The sequence below is a fragment of the Schistocerca americana genome, chromosome 8 (assembly GCF_021461395.2).
Source record: "Schistocerca americana isolate TAMUIC-IGC-003095 chromosome 8, iqSchAmer2.1, whole genome shotgun sequence".
Lineage (NCBI taxonomy): Eukaryota > Metazoa > Arthropoda > Insecta > Orthoptera > Acrididae > Schistocerca > Schistocerca americana.
In genome coordinates, this window is record NC_060126.1 from 418,493,059 (window position 1) to 418,515,535 (window position 22,477).

Below are 22,477 nucleotides of genomic sequence, written 5' to 3' on the forward strand. Positions count from 1 at the left end.
AAACTCTTAAAAAATAAATAAATCAGAAAAAAGATCGAGGCCATCCAACTACTCCATTCAGGTGAATGTTGGGTCGGATAATGTCACACTAAGCTTCCGCTTTACTTCCAGCTTCGGGATGGATGTATGTATGTATGTGCTCTAAGGAGATTGAAATTCTTACTCACTTCACAGTGCATTTATTCATTAATGATTTTTTGCTGATAGTAAAAAAGTTTCAGCTGAACTGTGATTGTGGAATCACAATATAAGCCACCAAAATTATCTTCAGGCAGACTTTGCCTTCTTTATAGGATTCAGAGTGTAGTTATGTAACTGACACAAAGATTTTTAACAAGGTCCCTCTGAACGTTAAACAAGAACGTGGGATGGAAGAACTCAAAAGAAAATTGGAGATCAGCCTTCTACAAATTAACTGATTCTCTAAATTCAAAGACAGAAAATTCCTGTTAGCTACAAGGCAACCAAAATTTTTCTTATAATTGCAAAGTTTTTGTGACATATGCTGTATTGAATGTTCACGGTGCCTTTGTCACATTGACAAGTACACCAAGAACGCTTAATACAGCAGCATCCATTGTAAAGTTGCATGACAAGTAGTGATGTACAGTAAACAGACCTCTGTTATCACAGATGTAAGTATTATTTCCTTTGAAAACTACCAATGTAATCAAAAAGCTACCAATATGAGAAGCACAATTTACTGTAACTGAAGGAGCACTGAATTTTTTCTAAGTACCTCTTTACTGCTAATTTACTAGATTACACTTACTTTAAAAATGGACACAAGCATTCGAGACTGCAAAAATACCTGGTTTTGGTCAGTTTTTAACCATCCTCAGACCATCATACAATGGCAGTAGGCGGTGACAGTGAATGGAGTGGGTATTGTAACTCCACAAATGTCAGCTGGTATGAGGGTCTGGAGGATGATCAAAAACTGACAAACTTCTTACAATCGAATTAAATGTTTTTGCATTCAAGACTGTTTGTGTTCATTTTTAAAGTACTTTTGGGCATATCAATGTTTCTCCATGAGAAATGTTCTCAAAAATTACAGATTACACTTAGTTGAGATAAGCACAAATAATATTAAGCAGTAAAGTGATAGTTTATTGCTAATGCACTCCACTACCGTATTTACTCGAATCTAAGCCGCACCTGAAAAATGAGACTCGAAATGAAGGAAAAAAAATTTTCCCCGAATCTAAGCCGCACCTGAAATTTGGGACTCGAAATTTAAGCGAGAGAAAAGTTTTAGGCCGCACTTCCAAATCGAAACAAAGTTGGTTCATTGTAATATGAGATACAATTTAGCAGGTAGCCATTGCTATGCATCAGGTGCTCCGTCCATATTTATACAGGTACTCTTCCTTTTTCACGTACTTCGTCTGGTTTGAATTGATTGCTTATTTTTCTTTCATCTGATAAGTGCCGTTCTCTTTGTTATAGGTGTTTACGTCACTCTAAGATGAAAATGCATTACTGTACTGTGTCATGCATTGTTTGTCGCATTCTGATAATGAGTGTTTACGACCTGTTGCCGCTCGTGGCATGGCTTGCTTTTGTGCACGCTACTGCCGCTTACAATTTTAAAAAAAGACAGAGGAATCGTCTCATTAGCAAAACAATGGCAAGAGACTGCTATTTGTTGTTACTTACACTGCTGCTTTCTTTGATAATGATCAACAAGAACCAAATAATAGACAGATGTTCTGAACGAGAGTTTAGCGAAAATTTTTCTCCGTTTGAAAAATCTTTGCAGACGCCTCTTTAGTACATTACATTCTGCACAGAAATTAGAGTCATCTTAGATTTAAAAATCTAGTCAATTGCCGTGCTTCATTTCTCACTGTATTACTATTAGGCATAAGAATAATATGAAAATAAACATGACATGATATGTATATTCTTCCGCGTTTGCTGTTGTCTCACTCTAGTTTCGTAGTTTATTAGGCAGGCAGGATTTAAATGAGTTAGCAGCAAACACGAAAGAATATATGGCACAATGTTTATATTCGTATTATTCTTATGGTGAAGAGAATACTGCATGCGATTCACAATTCATAAAAGTTCCTATAAGGAACCATCTCTTCTCACAGGTAGGAAAAAATTCAGAACGTAGAGTTGGCCATATTGACAAACATCCCAAACAGTCTTGCCAGTCTGATTTTCGTAGTACATTGAAATGCTGCTACATTCGAAGATGGATAATACGGAATTTGTATTTACTTCATTGGATAATGTATGAAAATGCAGTGGTCGAAACTCGAGGCGGAGAAAGAAGCTCGTCTTCAACCTTTTTTTAAAATTTATTTACTGACGCAGAGGGTTTGGCGCCAGTATGTACCTTTGTGCCTGCAAAGCATGCCTGTGTAGCGACGGCAGAAGTTAGTTGTGGCGGCACCTACCAACATTTTTCAGAACTTTCGCTTACTTTGCACTCGATTCTACGCCGCAGGCAGTTTTTTGGATTACAAAAACCAGAAAAAAGTGCGGCTCAGATTCGAGTAAATACGGTAAGTTTCTATGTCTTGCTTGCCTTTTTTCAATGTATACCTTTTCACTCACTTCAACATCCCTCAAGGTTCTCAAATGAACGGATGAGAGAGCAAAGAAACTAGGTGGAAGGGAGGAGGGAAGAGGGAAGACATGCAGGGCATGTGGCGAAATCATGGAGTGTGGGAGAAGGGGCACAACAGGGAGTTATCAGCGGCCGTGGCACTGATTATATTCACGAAATTGGGGAGAGGGGAATTTGAGAGAGGATCAAGATGCATAATGAGGACACTCATTTCTCTTCTCTCCAGAACCTCAATGCCCATCCCACCACCAGCTTCATATGGCCCATCCCACCATCAGCTTCATATGATCATTTGAGCTCAACAAGCAATCATCCTGTCAAGCTAGCCAAGCAAACAGTTTTCCATGCCATTTTTTTCCTGAATCTCATCACCACTCAAGCACCACCATTAGCCAACCACCAACTCTTCCACCTAATATCACCTAATAATATCAGGACTCGAGAAACTCTTCCACATCCCTCACTAGCGCTGCCCCTAACACATGTGTTTTTTAAGTAAGTTCCATTTGCCTTATGTAAACATGGCTGCTGTAGTGCTGCAGTTCGTGCCCCCATGTAAGCGTGCTGTGTATCTGTGTGGAATGATTGCACACAGTGGCAATGTAGAACCAGGTATGAAAGTAACTACATCATCTACGAATTGTCTATGTGCTTGCAAATTGCAAGTAACCACAAATTCCACTACCTGGTAACTAAGCATAGGCACATTACAACACTGGCAACTTCAACAGCTGCTTCAACCTTGTCCATCATCATAAATCTCTGACGACACCATATTCAATCATCCCCATGCCATTCCATTTTCTATACCTACTTAATCATCCTCCCCCCCCCCCCCCCCCCCTCCCAAAAAAAAGATACTTCTCTACAGATATCACAATCTGGGGTCCTCAGCTCTTTGGCTTTGGTCTAGGAGTAGCATCTTTGGCTAATAATAAAAATGCCCTTGGTTGCGGGTTCGACCCTTGCCGCTTCTTACACTTCGAGCAAAAGTCATCAGCAATGGCAGCCAAAGAGCTCCAGGTAAGAAGTCACGCTCATTCTGCTAACAGTCTTGTCAAACTGCGCAGAGGAGTGGACGCAGTGGACCAGCCCCCATTCACATCTCCGAGAGGGGACTGCCAAGGGGGAGGTGACCATGAGAAAAAGATTGAATAATCAATGAAAGGGTAATATTGTACAGGTCGGGGTGTGGAATGTCAGAAGTTTGAATGTGACAGGGAAGCTAAAAAATCGGACAAGGGAAATGCACAGGCTCAATGTAGATATAGAGGAGGTCAGTAAAATGATGTGGAAACAAGACAAGGATTTCTTGTCAGATGAGTATTGGGTAACAGCAGCAGCAGCAGCAGAAAATGCTATAACAGCAGTAGGATTCATTATGAATAAGAGGGTGTGGCAGAGAGTGGGTTATTGTGAATAGTTCACTGACTGGGTTGTTCTCATCAAAATGCGTGTTCTCATCACAACTGACAGCAAACCAACACCAACAACTATAGTTCAGATACACCTGCCTATGTCACTAGCAGAGGACAAAGAGATAGAGAAAGTATATGGCAAAATTGAACGGATAATTCAGTATGTGAAGCGAGAAGAAAATCTGATAGTCATAGGGGATCAGAATGCAATTGCAGGGGAGGGAGTGTGGTTGTTGGAAAGAGGGGTGGAAGACAAATTCTGAATTAAAATATCAATTAGTAGTAGGAAATAATCTGTTCAAAAGTTACAAAAGGGGAAGGTATGCTTGGAAAAGGCCAGAAGATATAAGAAGATTCACGTTAGATTTCATCATGGTCAGGCAGAAATTCTGAAATCAGATATTGGATTGTAAAGGCATAACTGAGAGCACATACAGACTCAAATTACAATTTACTAGTGATGAAGAGTAGGCTGAAGTTGACAGGAAGAATCAATGTACAAAGAAATGGGTTACGGATATGCTACAAAATGATGAGATATGCTTGAAGTTCTCCGAGACTATAGATACTACAATACGGAATATCTCAGTAGGCAGTTTAGTTGAAGAAGAATGGACATACCTAAAAAGGGTAAACACAGAAGTTGGAAAGAAAAACCTAGATCCCACACTGTTGTTTAATGAAAAAATATGAGCTTACGGAGTATCAGAGCAGACCTGCGATTGGATTCAGGACTTTCTTGCAGACAGAGCTCAACAAGTCACTCTTAATGGTACAAAATCTAAAAATGTAAAGGTAATATCAGGAGTACCTTAGGGAAGTGTGATAGGTCCGTTGCTGCTTACAATATATATAAATGATGTAGTAGAAAGTGTCTGATGCTCTTTAAGGCTATTGTCTATACCAAAGTAACAACACCAGATGATAGTAAGAATTTACAGAACGATCTGCAGAGAATTGATGAATGGTGCAGGCTCTGGCAGTTGACCCTGAATGTAAATAAATGTTATATATTGCACAAACATAGCAAAAGAAATCCACTACTGTACAGTTACACTATTGATGACAATCAACTGGAGACAGCATCTGCTGTAAAATATATAGGCGTAACTATCCAGAGTGACCTTAAGTGGAATGACCACACAAAACAGATAGCGGTAAAAGCAGATACGAGACTCAGATTCATCAGTAGAATCTTAAGGAAATGTAACTGGTCCACAAAGGAAGTGGCTTATAAGGCATTTGTTCACCCGTATTGTTCATCTATCTTGGATCCCTATCAAGTAGGACTGATAGAGGAGATAGAGAAGATCCAATGAAGGGTGGCGTGTTTCATTACAGGATCGTGTAGCTGGTGAGAGAGTGTTACGGAGATGCTAAACAAACGCCACTGGCAGATGTTACAAGAAGGACGTTGTATACTACAGAGAGATTTGCTACAGAAATTCCGGGACAGTACTTTACAGGGGAAGTTGGACAACATATTACTTCCACCCACATACATCTCTTGAACTGATCATGAGAAAATTCAAGAAATTAGAGCCAATACATAGGCTTACCGACAATCATTCTTCCCATGCACTATTCGCGAGTGGAACAGGGTTGGAGGGTGCAGATAGTGGTATCAAAAGTACTCTCCGTCACATACCATTAGGTGGCTTGTGGAGTATGCTGTAGATGTACAAGGAAGGTAACTGTCAAGAAACACAGATAACAGAAGAAATACATCAGCTGATTGATGAAAGAAGGAAGTACAAAAACGTCCAGGGAAATTCAGGCATACGGAAATAGAAGTCACTTAGGAATGAAATAAATAGGAAGTGCAGGGATGTCAAGGTGAAATGGCTGCACGAACAATGCGAATAATAGAAAAAGAATGACTGCTGGAAAGACTGACTAAGCATATTGAAAAGTTAAAACAACATTCAGTGAAATTAAAAGCAAGGGCAGTCACATTAAGAATGCAATGAGAATTTCACTGTTAAATGCAGAGGAGAGAGAGCAGATAGATGAAAGAGTACACTGAGGCTTCTATGAGGGGGAGAACTCATCTGATGAGTGACAAGAAGAAGAAACAGAAGTCAATAGGGATGAGACAAGGGATCCGGTATTAGAATCAGAATTTAAAAGAGCTTCAGATGACTTAATATCAAATAATTTAGGAATAATAGAGACGATTCACCTGGAAGGATAAACATACAAAAAGTACTGAGCTTTACTTAGCTAGATTTCAGAATGGAATACCTTTCTCAAGCTGTACGAGAAACAAGCGCGTGGGCATCGGCACGGGCGCGCGCACGCACGCACATTTGGTGGGGGGTGAGGGGAGAGCGAGTCACCTACACACACACACACACACACACACACACACACACACACACACACACACACACACATATATTTGGTTGGGGGTGAGGGGAGAGCGAGTCACCTTAGGTTTAGGCCAGGATGGTTACGGGAGCAAAGGATGTGCTGTAAGGAGTTGTGAAGCAGCCATTGATATCTTGCATGTTGTGCTCTGCTGCATGTTGTGCTCTGCTGCATGTTGTGCAACTGGGTGGTCCACCTTGTTTTTAGCAACAGTTTGGCAGCAAACATTCATTCTGGTTGACAGATGGTTTATTGTCATACCAATGTAAAATGCTGTGTAGTGGTTGCAGCAGAGCTGGTATATAATATTGCTACTTTAACAGGTCGCCTGACCTCTGATGGGTTAGGATAAGCCTGTGATGGGACTGGAGGAGGAGGTGCTGGATGGGTAGATAGGGCAGGTCTTGCATCTGGGTCTTCCACAAGGGCATGATCCCTGTGGCAGTGGATTTGGGTGGGAGTGGCATAGGGATGGACTAGAATATTGCAGAGGTTGGGTGGGCAGCAGAACAGCACTTTGAGAGGGGATGGAAGTATCTTGGGTAGGATGTCCCCCTTTCAGAGCATGATCATAGATTTTCAAAGCCCTGGCGAAAGACGTGGTTCAGTCATTCCAGTCCTGGGTGGTACTGGGTGACAAGCGGGGTGCTTCTTTGTGGTTGGTTCTTGGGATGGAAGTGAGGATCAGGTGTGTGTGTGGGGGGGGGGGGGATTGGCATGGGAGATCTTTGGGGTATTACCTGTCTGTTAAGGCTTTTGTGAGGCCTTCAGCACAGTGGGCGAGGGAGTTGTCATCACTGCACATGCGTCTGCCATGAGGAGCCAGGCTGTACAGGAGGAATTTTTTGGTGTGGAGGGGTGGCAGTTGTCAAAGGCAGCACGATGGATGGAGGAGGACCAGGTGAAGTGGATGGGAGAAGGTGTTGAGATTGTGAAGGAATGAAGATAAGATGTCTTGGTCTTGGGTCCAGTCTATAAAGATGTTTTCAATAAACCTGAACCAGATGAAGGGTTTTGGGCAACTAGGAACGTTTCCTCTAGGTGGCCCATGAAGACATTGGCATAGGAGGGTGCCATGTGTGTGCCCACAGCTGTGCCACTAATTTGTTGTATACCTTCCCTTCAAAGGTGAAATAGTTATGGTTTAGGATGTAGTTGGTTACATGTACAATGAACAAACTGATGGGTCTGGAATCTGTAGGGCGTTGGGAGAGGTAATGCTCAATTGTGGCAAGGCCGTGGACATGAGGGATATTGGTGTATATGGAGGTTGCATCTACAGGACCTGGGAGGTAAGGGTGTGGGGATTGTGGAGAGCCGGTGCAAGAAGTTGTTGGTATCTTTAATGTGGGAGGCTAGGTTTTGGACAATTGGTAGCATGTGTTGGTCAATAAGGGCCAAGATTCCTTCGATGGGGGCACTGTAACAAGCCGTAATGGGGCACCCAGGATTTTTAGGCTTGTGGATTTTGGGGAGCATGTAGAAGATGGGTGTGCGGGGTGTTGTTGGAGTGAGCTGGGAAGTGGATTCACGGGAGAGGTTCTGAGCCTAAGGATTTCAGCAAGGATTGGAGGTTATGTTGGACTTGAGGGATGGGGTCACTTTAGCAGAGCTTGTAGGTGGAGATGTTGCACAGCTTTCTTCTGCTGAAAGGTGATTGTTCTTAGGGAAGGACCTGGGGAAGGATGGTGAGACCAGGTTGGAGGTTAGGAATTCCCAGATGCGACTAGGGGATGGTTAAGGGAGCGTGGGAGGGTCACGGTTCAATGGTGGTATGAATTGGGACAGGCAGGGTTCACTGTTAGGGTTGGACTGGCTTTGGTCGGAGGGGTTGGTGCCAAAGAAGTGGTTCCACTGCAGGCAGTGGGAAGAAGGAGAATAGGTCTTTCACACGTCCAACATGGTTAAACCTGGGAGTATGGCTGAATGTGAGGTCTTTGGATAGAATTGAAACTTCTGTGGGGCTAAGGTTTCTGGTGGAGAGGTTAACAGTGTTCTGGGATTGTTTTGGTTCTGGATTTCGTGAAGTGCTGGTATGGGTTTTTGGAGGATGTGATAGGTTGAAAAGATCAGCTAGGCATGGTCTGGGCACTATGAGAGGATGACAAGGAAGAGCAGTGGGAGTAGGGTTGGGTTGGATAGTGGTGCTCCAAGGTGGAAGTAGGATTTCAGCAGACTAAATAACTTGGGAGGCAGTATTTAGAATGTTGTTCTAGGTGTTGGAGTGTCAGGATTTCAATTTGGGTGATGAAGTGTAGGTGGTGAGGATTGCATAGTAGCAGTACTTTGTGGAAGGCGTGGAAGTGGTTCAAGGATGCCTGTGCCATGGAAACGTGTTTTATTAGAACATGGTTTGTGAAGGAAAGCAACTGGTGGAATCTGAAAAGGCAAAGGTCATTGTGGAAGGAGGGGTGGGATCCAGAAATAGGGAGTTTTATGATTACGCCATGGAGGAGCAAGGGGGGGGGGGGAGGAGGAGATTCCATGGCATAGGCAGCATTTAAGGAACGGGATATGAGACGGGAGTTTTCGCAACAAGTAGGGAAACTTTCCTGAACTGTTGCAGATAAACAGAGCAGGGGCACTGCTTTTTTTTTTTGGGGGGGGGGGGGGGATGTTAAGGGGGAAGGAAGTTTGTGTTGAAAGTGGCGGGTAAAGGTTGCAGGGAGTGTTGAATAACATTGGGGGGTGCCAGGAGTGAAAGGAATTGTGTTGGGGGCATGGTTTTTAATGAAGACTGAGGTGTGGATGGAGCCATCTGAGAAGAGGAGATCAACACCTGGGAAGGTGACACAATGGGTGGACAAGGACCAGGTGAAGCAGATAGGAGAGAAGGTGTTGAGATTGTGGTGGAATGAGGATAAGGTGTCCTGGTCTTGGGTACAGATTATGAACTAGCAGTACCTGCACTTTGACAGCTGTCACCCCTTCCACACCAAAAAATCAATTCCATATAGCCTGGCCATCCATGGCAGATGCATCGGCAGTGGTAACAACTCCCTCGTCCAGTATGGTTGGTTGGTTATTTTGGGGAAGGAGACCAGACAGCGTGGTCATCGGTCTCATCGGATTAGGGAAGGATGGGGAAGGAAGTCGGCCGTGCCCTTTCAGAGGAACCATCCCGGCATTTGCCTGGAGTGATTTAGGGAAATCACGGAAAACCTAAATCAGGATGGCCGGACCCGGGATTGAACCGTCGTCCTCCCGAATGCGAGTCCAGTGTCTAACCACTGCGCCACCTCGCTCGGTCCTCGTCCAGTATGCTGAAGGTCTTCACAGACAGGCAATGCCCCCAAACCTAATACACAAACACATCTTCCATGCCATATCGCCACATACACCTGATCCTCACATCCATATCAAGAACCAACAACACAGAAACACCCCCTTGTCACCCAGTACCACCTTGGAGTGGAATGACTGAACCATTTCCTTTATCAGGGCTTTGATTATCTATCATCATGCCCTGAAATGGGAGACATCCTACCCGAGATACATCCATCCCCTGCCAAAGTGCTGTTCCACCACCCACCCAACTTCCACAACATCCTAGTCCATTCCTATGCCACTCTTACCCCCAATCCCCTGCCACAGGGATCATACACTGGCTGAAGACCCAGATGCAAGATCTGCCATATCTATCTACCCACCCAGCACCCCATACTCCAGTCCCGTCACAGGCTTATCCTACCCCATCAGAGGCCAGGGCATCTGTGAAAGCAGCAATGTTATATACCAGCCCTGCTGCAACCACTGCACAACATTTTACATTGGTACGACAACCATCCATCTGCCAACCAGAATGAATGGCCAGCGTCAAACTGTTGTCAAAAACAACATGGACCACCCAGTTGCACAGCAAGCAGTAGAGCACAACATGTGAGATGTAAATGGCTGCTTTTGGATTCTCCCCATCATTACTAGCTTTTCTGAGTTCCACTGATGGGAGCTATCCTTACACCACATCCTTCACCCCCATAATCTCTCTGGCCTAAGCCTATAGTAACTAGCGTCCCCACACCAAATAGTGTGTTTCTTTCCAATTACCCCAGCACATGTCAACTAGTTATGTGCTGCCATCTCATGCCCTAGTCTGCGAAATCAAGTGCTCAGCCATCTGCCATGTGCCCCCTCTACCCGCACTCATAGCTAGCCCACAGATGGCTCTCCACTCTCCCACGAGCCACCTCCCCTCCCCCCCCCCCCCCAGCCTCCCTCCCTCCTGCATCTCTCCACCCCTAACCCCACCCTACACAGCACCCCCACCTCACGCCAGTACACTCACCATGGGCCAGGAAAGAGGTGGCAGCTGTATGTAGGGAAACAGGCATGTGCATGAAGTGTGTGTGTGTGTGTGTGTGTGTGTGTGTGTGTGTGTGTGTGTGTGCGCGCGCGTGTGCGCACGCTCGTTTCTCCTACAGCTTGAGAACGGAATTCTATTCCAAAAGCTAGCAAAGTAAAGGTCTGTTCCTTTTGTGTATGTATTTGTCGAGCATGCAGCGCTTCTGCCTTTAGGTAAGTTGTCTCCTTCATTCCTAAATAATTCATTGTTCTCAACCAGAACTTCCTGCACATTATTATCAAGTAAGATAGAAGGGATAGACAATGTAGATAACAGTCCATCAGAATTTTTTAAGTCATTGGGGAAGTGGCAACAAAATGACTATTCACATTGGTGTGTAAAATCCATGAGACTGGCAATATACCTTGGGACTTTTAGAAAAATTTCATCCACACAATTTTGAAGATTGCAAGAGCTGACAAGTGCGAGAATTATCGCACAATCATCTTAAGAGCTCAATGCATCCATATTGCTGGCAAGACTAATATACAGAAGAATTGGAAAGAAAGTTGAGAATGTGCTAGATGACAATCAGTTTGGCTTTAGGAAAGGTAAAGCTACCAGAGAGGCAGTTCTGACACTGCAGTTGATAATGGAAGTAAGACTGAAGAAAAATCAAGACACGTTCATCGGCTTTGTTGACCTGGAAAAAGCATTTGACAATGTAAAATGGTGCAAGAAGTTCTGACAAAAATAGGGGTAAGCTACAGGGAAAGACAGTTAATGTACAACATGTACAAGAACTATGAGAGAATAATTGGATGAAGATCAAGAATGAACAGCTCAGATTAAAAAGGGTATAAAACAGGTATGCAGTATTTCGCCAATACTGTTCAATCTTTACATCGAAGAAGCATTGATGGAAATATGAAGGCTATTCAAAAAGTAGGGAACGTTTTGGCACTTAAAAAAAAAACCCTAACTACAAGAAATACATTTTATTATTTACATATGAAAGAGCGACTGACATTACTACTTTTCCACATAGTAACCAAACACACTGAGGGTTGGGTTGTTTAGGGGAAGAGACCAAACAGTGAGGTCATCGGTCTCATTGGATTAGGGAAGGATGGGGAAGGAAGTCGGCTGTGACCTTTCAGAGGAACCATCCCAGCATTTGCCTGGAGCAATTTAGGGAAATCACGAAAAACCTAAATCAGGATGGCTGAATGCGGGATTGAACCGTCATCCTCCCGATTGCGAGTCCGGTGCACTAACCACTGCACCACCTCACTCGGTCAAACACACTGAGGCACTTATCACAGCAGTGGGCAAGCTCTGAAAGACCTTCATCATAAAATTCTGCCGCTTGAGACTTCAGCCAGAGAGCCACGCCCGCTGGGAATTCTGCGTTGTCATCAAAGCGCTGCGTTGCAAGCCATTTCTTCATCTTGGGAAACAAGTGGAAGTCGCTTGGTGCAAGATCGGGGCTGTAGGGCCGTTGAGGGAAAATTTACCATTTGAATGAATTAAGGAGTTCTTTAGTGCAGTTTTCCGTGTGAGGTCACGCATTGTTGTGCAAAAACAAAATTTTGGGTGTCAGCTTTCCTCAACATTTGTTCTGAACTGCTCTTCTAAGGCTCTGCAAAGTTTGACAGTACTGGGCAGAATTTATGGTTGCTCCACGTACGAGAAGATCAATAAGAAGCACACCCAAAACACTGTCGCCATCAACTTCTTTGCTGACAAGATTTGCAAACATTTTCTTGGTTTTTGAGGGGACCTTGTGTGCCCCCACTCTATGGACTGAAATTTTGTCTCGCAATTGATGTGTTTCACCCAAGTCTCATCACCGGTTACGATTCAATCCAGTAATGAATCACCATGTTTGTGGTAGGCCTCCAGAAATGTCAATGTTGCCTCCATTCGCTGTTCTTTATGGTGCTCTGTAAGCATTTTGGGCATCCATTGCGCACAAAATTTGTGGTAGCCTAGCTTTTGAGTGACAGTTTCAAAGAACAAAGTCCGTGAAACTTGTGGAAAAGAAAGCAAAAGCTTCGTTATTGTGAAATGATGTTTTTCACAAATCGTTTCATCAACTTTAGTGACGAGATTGTCAGTCACAATGTTCAGGCGTCCACTCTTCTCTTCATCATGAATGTTGGTTCGGCCATTTTTAAACCAAATGCACCATTTCCGAACGGAACATTCACTCATTACATTGTTTCCGTACACTTTGCACCATTCACGACAAATTTTTATAGGTTTAGGTTTCTTGCCAACAAAAACCATATCAAAGACTGCATCTCACAACTGGCAGGATTTTCATTTGCAGCATACACTTCAAATTTGAATATCGAAAAAACCAGATGCACAGAAATGTTCCCCTTGTCACGGATGGATGCCGACTGAGCTGTCAAGCATGCACATACCAAAATATACGCGACCGGCACGCACCTAGCGGCGTCAGATGGAAAAGTTCCCTACTTTCTGAATAATCCTCATAAAAGAAAGGGTCAACAGAAGGATTAAAATTTACGGTGAATGGATATAAACATTAAGGCCTGTCTGACCTGTTACCATCTTTCAATAATTAAAACTTATCTACTTTTCCCTTGGTCAGACTCTGCAGTTAAGTGTGTGTGTGTGTGTGTGTGTGTGTGTGTGTGAACTGCTTGTAAGCTAGTGCATTTACATTTGTGTGATCCTATGTGCTATCCACTTTGCATTTGTAAGCAATCAGATGTCTAGATAAATAGTGATTAACAAAACAATGACTCTCGGTGTGAACAAAGGTTCCAAAATATTAACTGAAATATACAGCATTTCAATGTAATGAAGTCACCTTTGAGATGAGAATTTGTGGAGTTAGTGTTTTTGCTCATTATAATTATTTCACATGACCTTATATGACAATATTATGGAAATGGAAGAGGATGTAGATGAAGATGAAATGGGAGATATGATACTGCGTGAAGAGTTTGACAGAGCACTGAAAGACCTGAGTCGAAACAAGGCCCCCGGAGTAGACAATATTCCATTGGAACTACTGACGGCCGTGGGAGAGCCAGTCCTGACAAAACTCTACCATCTGGTGAGCAAGATGTATGAAACAGGCGAAATACCCTCAGACTTCAAGAAGAATATAATAATTCCAATCCCAAAGAAAGCAGGTGTTGACGGATGTGAAAATTACCGAACTATCAGTTTAATAAGTCACAGCTGCAAAATACTAACACGAATTCTTTACAGACGAATGGAAAAACTAGTAGAAGCCAACCTCGGGGAAGATCAGTTTGGATTCCGTAGAAACACTGGAACACATGAGGCAATACTGACCTTACGACTTATCTTAGAAGAACGATTAAGGAAAGGCAAACCTACGTTTCTAGCATTTGTAGACTTAGAGAAAGCTTTTGACAATGTTGACTGGAATACTCTCTTTCAAATTCTAAAGGTGGCAGGGGTAAAATACAGGGAGTGAAAGGCTATTTACAATTTGTACAGAAACCAGATGGCAGTTATAAGAGTCGAGGGACATGAAAGGGAAGCAGTGGTTGGGAAGGGAGTAAGACAGGGTTGTAGCCTCTCCCCGATGTTGTTCAATCTGTAAATTGAGCAAGCAGTAAAGGAAACAAAAGAAAAATTCGGAGTAGGTATTAAAATTCATGGAGAAGAAATAAAAACTTTGAGGTTCGCCGATGACATTGTAATTCTGTCAGAGACAGCAAAGGACTTGGAAGAGCACTTGAATGGAATGGACAGTGTCTTGAAAGGAGGATATAAGATTAACATCAACAAAAGCAAAACAAGGATAATGGAATGTAGTCTAATTAAGTCGGGTGATGCTGAGGGAATTAGATTAGGAAATGAGGCACTTAAAGTAGTAAAGGAGTTTTGCTATTTGGGGAGCAAAATAACTGATGATGGTCGAAGTAGAGAGGATATAAAATGTAGGCTGGCAATGGCAAGGAAAGCGTTTCTGAAGAAGAGAAATTTGTTAACATCGAGTATTGATTTAAGTGTCAGGAAGTCATTTCTGAAAGTATTTGTATGGAGTGTAGCCATGTATGGAAGTGAAACATGGACGATAAATAGTTTGGACAAGAAGAGAATAGAAGCTTTCGAAATGTGGTGCTACAGAAGAATGCTGAAGATTAGATGGGTAGATCACATAACTAATGAGGAAGTATTGAATAGGATTGGGGAGAAGAGAAGTTTGTGGCACAACTTGACCAGAAGAAGGGATCGGTTGGTAGGACATGTTCTGAGGCATCAAGGGATCACCAATTTAGTATTGGAGGGCAGTGTGGAGGGTAAAAATCGTAGAGGGAGACCAAAAGATGAATACACTAAGCAGATTCAGAAGGATGTAGGTTGCAGTAGGTACTGGGAGATGAAAAAGCTTGCACAGGATAGAGTAGCATGGAGAGCTGCATCAAACCAGTCTCAGGACTGAAGACCACAACAACAACAACATGACCTTGAAATTACTATTAAGATAAAATAAATGGTTAATTCAAAATTTAAGAGAATTTATGCTGCAGCATAATAAAGGTCAATTTTCCAAGCAGGCATAAAATAAACGATTTGTTAAGATGAATGACTGAACAGATATGCTACAGACTGCTGGAGAATACAAAATTAGGTGCAAGTGTGGTAAAGTATACTTAGGGAAAACAGGCCGTGCAGTTAAAGAATGTCTGTATGAGTACGAATGTGCCTCAACCAACACAGCAGCCAAATGTAGCTGAATACTACAACAAGTGATGAGGATACAAACTTTGCTAATGTTCATGTTTTAGCATCATCAGTGCAAATGAAAAACTCAGAGAGGCAATTGAGCTTGCTACATGCCCAAACAATTTTAATCTTGACAACAGCTTTAGGCTGCAGGTGGCTTGGCTGCTTACCCTCAGTGCTACAAGGGTGCCCCAGGCAGAGTACCCAAACATATACAAGGCAGCACTCGTGACTCAATCTGCAGCCATTAGTATACCAGTGAATGATAACATCAATCATGGCATCATTCAAAAGTGAATGATAAACATTTAAAACAATAAACACAAGAAATACCCCTCAAATTTGCAAATTTCGACAGTGCACTACAGTGTGCAGCCATTTTTCGGAATAAGGCCAAAAAGCTGGTCCCAAAAATTATGGAAAAAGAGGTCGCAATATCATAAATCAAGAACTTAGTAACCTCAGTGTAGTATTTATGAGCTCAGCCACAATCTCTACATGCAATAAACATTGAGAAACCTATGTTGACTATGTGTTGTGGCATACACCAAAAGAAGGAGAAGGGAAGTGGGGGGAGGCATAATTAAGTCTCTCTCTCTCTCTCTCTCTCTCTCTCTCTCTCTCTCTCTCTGTGTGTGTGTGTGTGTGTGTGTGTGTGTGTGTGTGTGTGTGTGTGTGTGTGTCCGTCCGCCCGCCCGCCCGCCCGCCCGCCCTCCCCTGCCCCCAAATTATACCCTTGCAAACTCATTGAGAGTGGAAAGGAATTGCAGGCACACATTTGAATATGTAGAAAAATGACATTATTTCCTCTCAGACTGCATGTTTTCAAAGCACAAATCTTATTTAAAACACTACTGGCCAGTTTCAGCTAGAAGACATTTTACAGTGGACGAGTCCAGGAACAAGTGCCATATGACATCTAAATAACAACCTGAACACCTACAATATTATGAAAAGGGGAGATTGCTACTCACCATGAAGATGACACGCTAAGATGCAGACAGGCATGACGAAAAGACTGTTACATATGAGCTTTCGGCCAAAGCCTCTCCAGGGAATCAAAACACACACACATTCACACAAGCAAGCACACTTCACACAAACGACTGCTATCTCTGGTCACTCTGACCAAAATGGCATTCTTGTTCGAGTGGACGGAGATAGTGGACATGTGTGTGTGAGGTATGCTTGCTTGTATGAATATACGTGTGTGTGTGTGTGTGTGTGTGTGTGTGTGTTTCTTTTCTGAAGAAGGTTTTAGGTGAAAGCTCATATGCTGTGCTTGTCTGCAAGCCAATTTGTCATCTTTATGGTGAGTAGCAATCTATCCTTTTCATAAATGACAAACTGCAACAGCTTGAAAGTGGGTAGCCAGGGAGATTGGTTGACTACGAACATCATCCCATATGAGCAACACGATTATCCATGAGATGGAATGCTACCCTCAGGTGGGGGAGGAGGGAAGGTCAAAATGGACCAGGAAGAAATGCAAGAGGACACAATTTTATTTCCTGAAGGAAGAGAACAAGTGGACACTGTAATTCTAAGAGCAGCCGTAAATCCTATTTGTCAGATCGGACACTGCGAATGTTCCATTGGAAAAGAATCACGACGAGGAAAAAATGCAGGGGTGTCACCTCAGCAGCTGCTGAGTGTCAGCGTTTGAAGACTTGCTGCTACCGGGCACAGTGGCATGAGGATTCTGCTCCACGAGGTCAATGGAAGCATTAGCATTCCTCTGTCAGCCTGTGGAGTCCAGGGCAGAAAAATGGTCGGTGGTGCCCACTGGCGACACAGAGGTCAGCCAGACGAGGGTATCACGTGGCGACACTGTCGAAGTGGGTCTCCTAGTTGGCACAGGAGAGGACCATTTGCCTTTGTTTGACTTCTTAGAGCCCTTCAGGTTGGCAGAGGAAGACTCAGATGTTGGTTGGCTGGAGGGACGTAGGAAGTCTTCGTGGGAGTAATCCTTCTGTCCTTTCCAGCCTGCAGTTGTGTAGCTGGTGACTTCGCCCACGAGGAAAAAATTTGGTGGCATGTTGCGCAGCTGGAGGAGCAGACAGTTACACTGCCATGATGCTGGGTGATTTCACAAGCGCAGTGCTAAATTTGAGGTCGCATGTCTGCATGGCTATGTCCTTCATGGAGCGAGATGTAGCAAGAACAGTACTACTGCAGTTATTGTGCATGAGAATCACAAGTAGTCTCCAAAAGCAAAGTGCCATTGCATGAACGAGAGCAGGATTTCACAGGGCCAGCAACTGCATCAACACCGTTTTGAACAATAAATTGATTCACCATAGCAAAGGACTGACCATCTTCAGTACGTGAAACCACGAGGAACCGTGGTGCAGCTGGGAGGGTCTTTTGAATCATTAGCTTCATTACGTTTACGTTTAGTAGACATGGATTGTGAAGAACACGATTGGCTCATTGCAAGAAAATCCCCTCATGATCGTCAGCATCTCCGATGGTGTGCTCCTTCCAACTAGGGGCACCTTTCACGTGGGGGCGCACCTGCCTTAGGTGATTGTTCACACCTCCTGAACATCTGACAGAGGGACTTATCGGCAATTTGGGAAGGTAGCAATTCAGGCAATCACCCTTCCCTGGGCCTGGCATGTACTAGGGAGTATGTGTGCATCCTACCTGTTGACCCCGGTGCTAGGAACAGTCACCTGTTACATGTCAGACGTGTGAGCCGGCCTTCAGGTGTGCACAGAGAGGAAGGAGAAAAAGAAGAAGGATAGGAGAAGGTGAAAGAACAAAGCAAAAAGGGCATGAAAAAAAGTGGTGTGTGTTCTGATACTGACTACCAAAAATGCAGAATACATTTCCAAAAACAGCCCAGACATGTTCACCAAGGGAGGCAAGAAAGAACAGTAAGAGGCTAGACACGCAGCATGGAAGAGAAAAGATGCTGCAAAGGCTGGGGCCCCTCGGTAGCCAGGCACAAACCTGCCAAAGAGCGGTGAGCCCCTGGGGGGACAAGTTATTAACAAAATCAGGAAAAAACAACTGAAAATGACACTTCATTCCACATTATAACAATGCCAGCTGTTGCATGGAACATCAGACAACTGAGTACTTGATGGAGAAACATATCAAATCAATATCTAATAGCTCCATTCCCCCTGATTTGTTAGTTAAAGAAGAACAACAACAACAACAACTGAGTGGACAGTGATTTTCATCACCTTGAAACACTGTTGAGTCCTTACAAAAACACATTTTTGGGATAACAAAATCAGATAGGAAAAAATGTTTCCAAACTTGTTTTGAACCCATGCAAGAGTGTACAGATTTTAAAGGCTATATTTTAAGGCATGGAAAACAATTTGTACCAAAAAATGTTTTAACAGTTTTTATACAAACAAATGGTTGCTCTTGTATGCAGAAGATACCAACCAAGTACTTTCCTAGAGTAAGCTGGTGTTTCCTACCAGCAGCTGGATGCACAATTAAGTAGCAATCATTTAACAGTTACACTGCTGAAAAAATATTTTTCCTTCCTCTCTCAACATAAGTTGTTCTTCACTTTCTTTTACTTACAACATTATTCTGTATATACAGCTATAAAATTTAGTTTTATGTATTAATATGCTATATCCAATCCCAAACTGGAATGAATATAATATGGAGAACTGCTTTAGATTCACAAGATGATGAAGTCAGACATACAGCAATAGGTAAATAAATAAATAAAAAAAAAAAAAAAAAAAAAAAAAAAAAAAAAAAAAAAAAAATATATATATATATATATATATATATATTATAAAACAAAAAAAAACCTTCACACATAACTACCAGTAATATGCATGGAATGCAAACCCTTACCTCATCAAGTGAAGAGATTTGCACAAACTTATTCCCGATATTCAGTGGAGCACTTTCAGTAACTGGTATGTTGACTTCTTCAAATTTTTTGGTATCAACACGATCAACACCAACTGGCAATACCATTTTCACTCCACAGATAAAACCTATGAAACAGATTATATGAAATGGCAAACAAAGCTAAAGACATGTTTTCAGTTATAGTGAAAAAAGATGCACAACCACATAAAAAAGTAATTTTATCATCATCAAATACTTTCAATGATGGTGAAACCTTCACACATTTCACCAACACCAATGTGGAAGTGTTCATAGACATGCAGGAGCCACAGCAAGGAGAACCTGCTGTTGCAAACTGACTTCATAAGGTGCATTCACCCCCACCTCTGGTAAAAGCAACGACAGTGACAAGTAATATGTGAAAGAACGCGTGTTGTTTGCTGGAAGACATTTTCACTGCATGCCTTCTTATCTAGAAATGGCCACACTAGAAATGCCTGCTCTTCACAAAAACCAGCAACCTCAGATTACACTGTCTAAGAGATATTTAAAAAATGCAAGTCAGCAGAAGAACATAGAGAATATCTATGGATGCTGAAAATAATTAATTTGAAACCACTTTGGCATTCAGGCACAAATTATATTCTAGCGGAAGCAGTAGATTGTGAAAATTAGATGCCACAGTAAAATTCAAAGACTTAATTAATCAGAGATAATTAAATTTCATTAGTTACACTGCTTGTTTGTATTTGTAAATAAACATAACTGGCAATCTTAAATAGAGTTACAATTTTTGTTTAGATAGTAATAATCACCAGAGCACTAAAAATATGTATTTATTAACAAATTAACATTAATCCAGTCAAAGGGTCTGTAACACTTGAAGAATCACATGCCTTACTGCATGTTATTAATATCAGCCAGTATGGCACAAATGACTGCCTCAACACCTTTCAGTAAAGCATCAAACAAGTCGTGCAAGTGCAGCCAACATGAGACTCCCACTACACTTTTGTTTCTTCATGGTACTCCCATGTCCAGTCTTGTTATTGCGAGTTGGATGTCACTCTGATTACTATTAGAGCAAGATTAATAAATATCTCACTGTGCTGGGTATTTAATGCTGTAAATTAAATTTCCTACTACTACAAAGTTGCTCACTTACTACAATATTTAAATATGAACAACTACAGAAACATGCTTCAGCTGCGAAAATTATAAGACAGCATCACAGGAAATGACTGTTAAAATTATGAAGAGTGGCATCAATGGTGACACATTTGTTAAGCTAATAAGTTTCTGACTGGAAACATTTTAATCACTGTAGGCTGTCAGTTTTATTCCTTTAATTCACCAGGCATATAAATTACATTACTGGCCAGTTTCAGCCTTAAGTTATTATCAGATGTATGGTATTGGTGATGTGTGCATCACATCCAAAAAAGTTTATTGTATTTTGTATAGGCATATACATGTTTCCGCACATACATGTCTAATGTTACAGATAGAGTCTTGCACATACCCATCATCTTACAAGAACAACTTTCACAACAAGTCATGAAGGCAAAATCCTTACTAACAGGTAGCTTACTGGCCCTTGCACACTTTAGCAGCATATCGTGTACTTTTTCACACTCATACGTACACCATAACTATAAGTTATGTGTATGTACATGTGTATAAGTTTGGAAACTACGCAGTACTAAACAATGAATGGTACTTGTTCCAGATAACTGCCACTTACTTATTAGATCTCACAAGTCTATGGTAAAACAGGATGTGCACCAAGTTTTCATAAAAAAAAAAGCGAATATTACCTGAAGTTTGCTGTGCTTCTTGCCGAGAATCATACACATTTGGGTATATCTCTCGTCGCTGTGTACTCGGTTTCATTAGTACAGGTACAGCTTTCACTTCAAGAGCTGCTAACCTGAAAAGAATGTTTACATACAAGTGTGTGTAATGTTTTTGTTTTCAAAGACACAGTAAAAGAAATTAATACAAGGGTTGTCCACAAAGTAAGTACCATTTCTATTTCTATCCGCCGCAGCATAACGATCGCAGTTCCGAGATGCAGGGCAGTTACTCTGACTCAAGGAGAAGACATGTAACGCCCATTTTCAGATTGCTGCTGCTGATGTGTGCTTTGCAGTGCTTCTTTATAATGTCAGCCATAACTGAAAATGCTGCCGTGTGGCACAATTTCTTAATGGTCTCATAGTAACCATGTGCATTGATTGTTTGGCCTCGTGGTAAGAAATCAATCAGCAAAATGCCTTTTCTGTCCCAAAAAATGGTGCACATGATTTTCGAGGTGTCAAGATTTGCTTAGGCTTGACCTTTGTTGGGGATGAAGTGTGCCTCCATTCCACGGATTGCCGTTTTGTTTCAGGGGTGTCGTACAATACCGAAGTTTCATCCCCCGGGACTACCCGAGAAAGAAAACCATCATCTCCTCCATTGTAGCGTGTCAAAAACTGAAGTGCACTGCCCAACCATTGTTTTTTGTGTTGTTCAGTAAGAATTTTGGGTACCCAATGTGACCAAAGTTTTCGAAATTTCAGTTTTTCAGTAACAATTTCATGAATTAGTGATCGTGAGATTTGCGGAACTGCCATAGCAAGAACACTAAGTGTAAACTTATGGTTGTGCTTAATCTTGTCTTCAATTGTGTGAACCAGTTCATCAGTTACCAAAGATGGGCATCCACTTCACTCTTCATCATGCACTTGGCCATGTCCTTCATTGAATAGTCTGACCCAGCTTCTAACCATTGAATCACTCATAGTATTTTGTGCGTAAACCTCGCAGATTTACCGATGAATTTCCTTTGGTTTAACTTTCTTTGCATTTAGAAAACAAATCACAGATCTGATTTCACACGTGGCAGCATTTTCAATTATGGCTGACATTATAAAGCACACATCCGTAGCAGCGATCTGAAAATGGCGTACATTTCTTCTCCTTGAGTGAGAGTAACTGCCGCACATGCTCGGAACTGCGATCGTAACGCTGCCGTGGATAGAAGTAGAAACTGAACTTACTTTGTGGACGACCCTCATACTAACAATGTTCGCATAAGAAGAAGATAGTGCATGTTTTGGCTGCAGTACGTGGAAGAAATTTATTATTAGTGGGGTGGGGGTGGGGGCGACAAAACCAAAAGAGTGTTATTTTTGTGTGGGGTGTTGGAATATGCAAGACCTTCTGTTTATAAGAAAAGGTTAATCACCCACCTGTGAG

The 22,477-nt window shown here is 42.3% G+C and overlaps 1 protein-coding gene across 1 annotated transcript in view; it reads right to left on the bottom strand.

The window, feature by feature from the left end:
* The window catches only part of LOC124545360 (activating signal cointegrator 1 complex subunit 3), a 239,304-nt gene that overhangs the window by 168,379 nt on the left and 48,448 nt on the right, over nt 1–22,477 (bottom strand). The window contains exons 8-9 of the mRNA XM_047124265.1: nt 21,052–21,164; nt 19,235–19,380 (exon numbers count right to left, since the gene is read on the bottom strand). Coding sequence (XP_046980221.1) covers nt 19,235–19,380; nt 21,052–21,164 — 259 coding nt within the window. The remainder of the gene's footprint in view (nt 1–19,234; nt 19,381–21,051; nt 21,165–22,477) is intronic.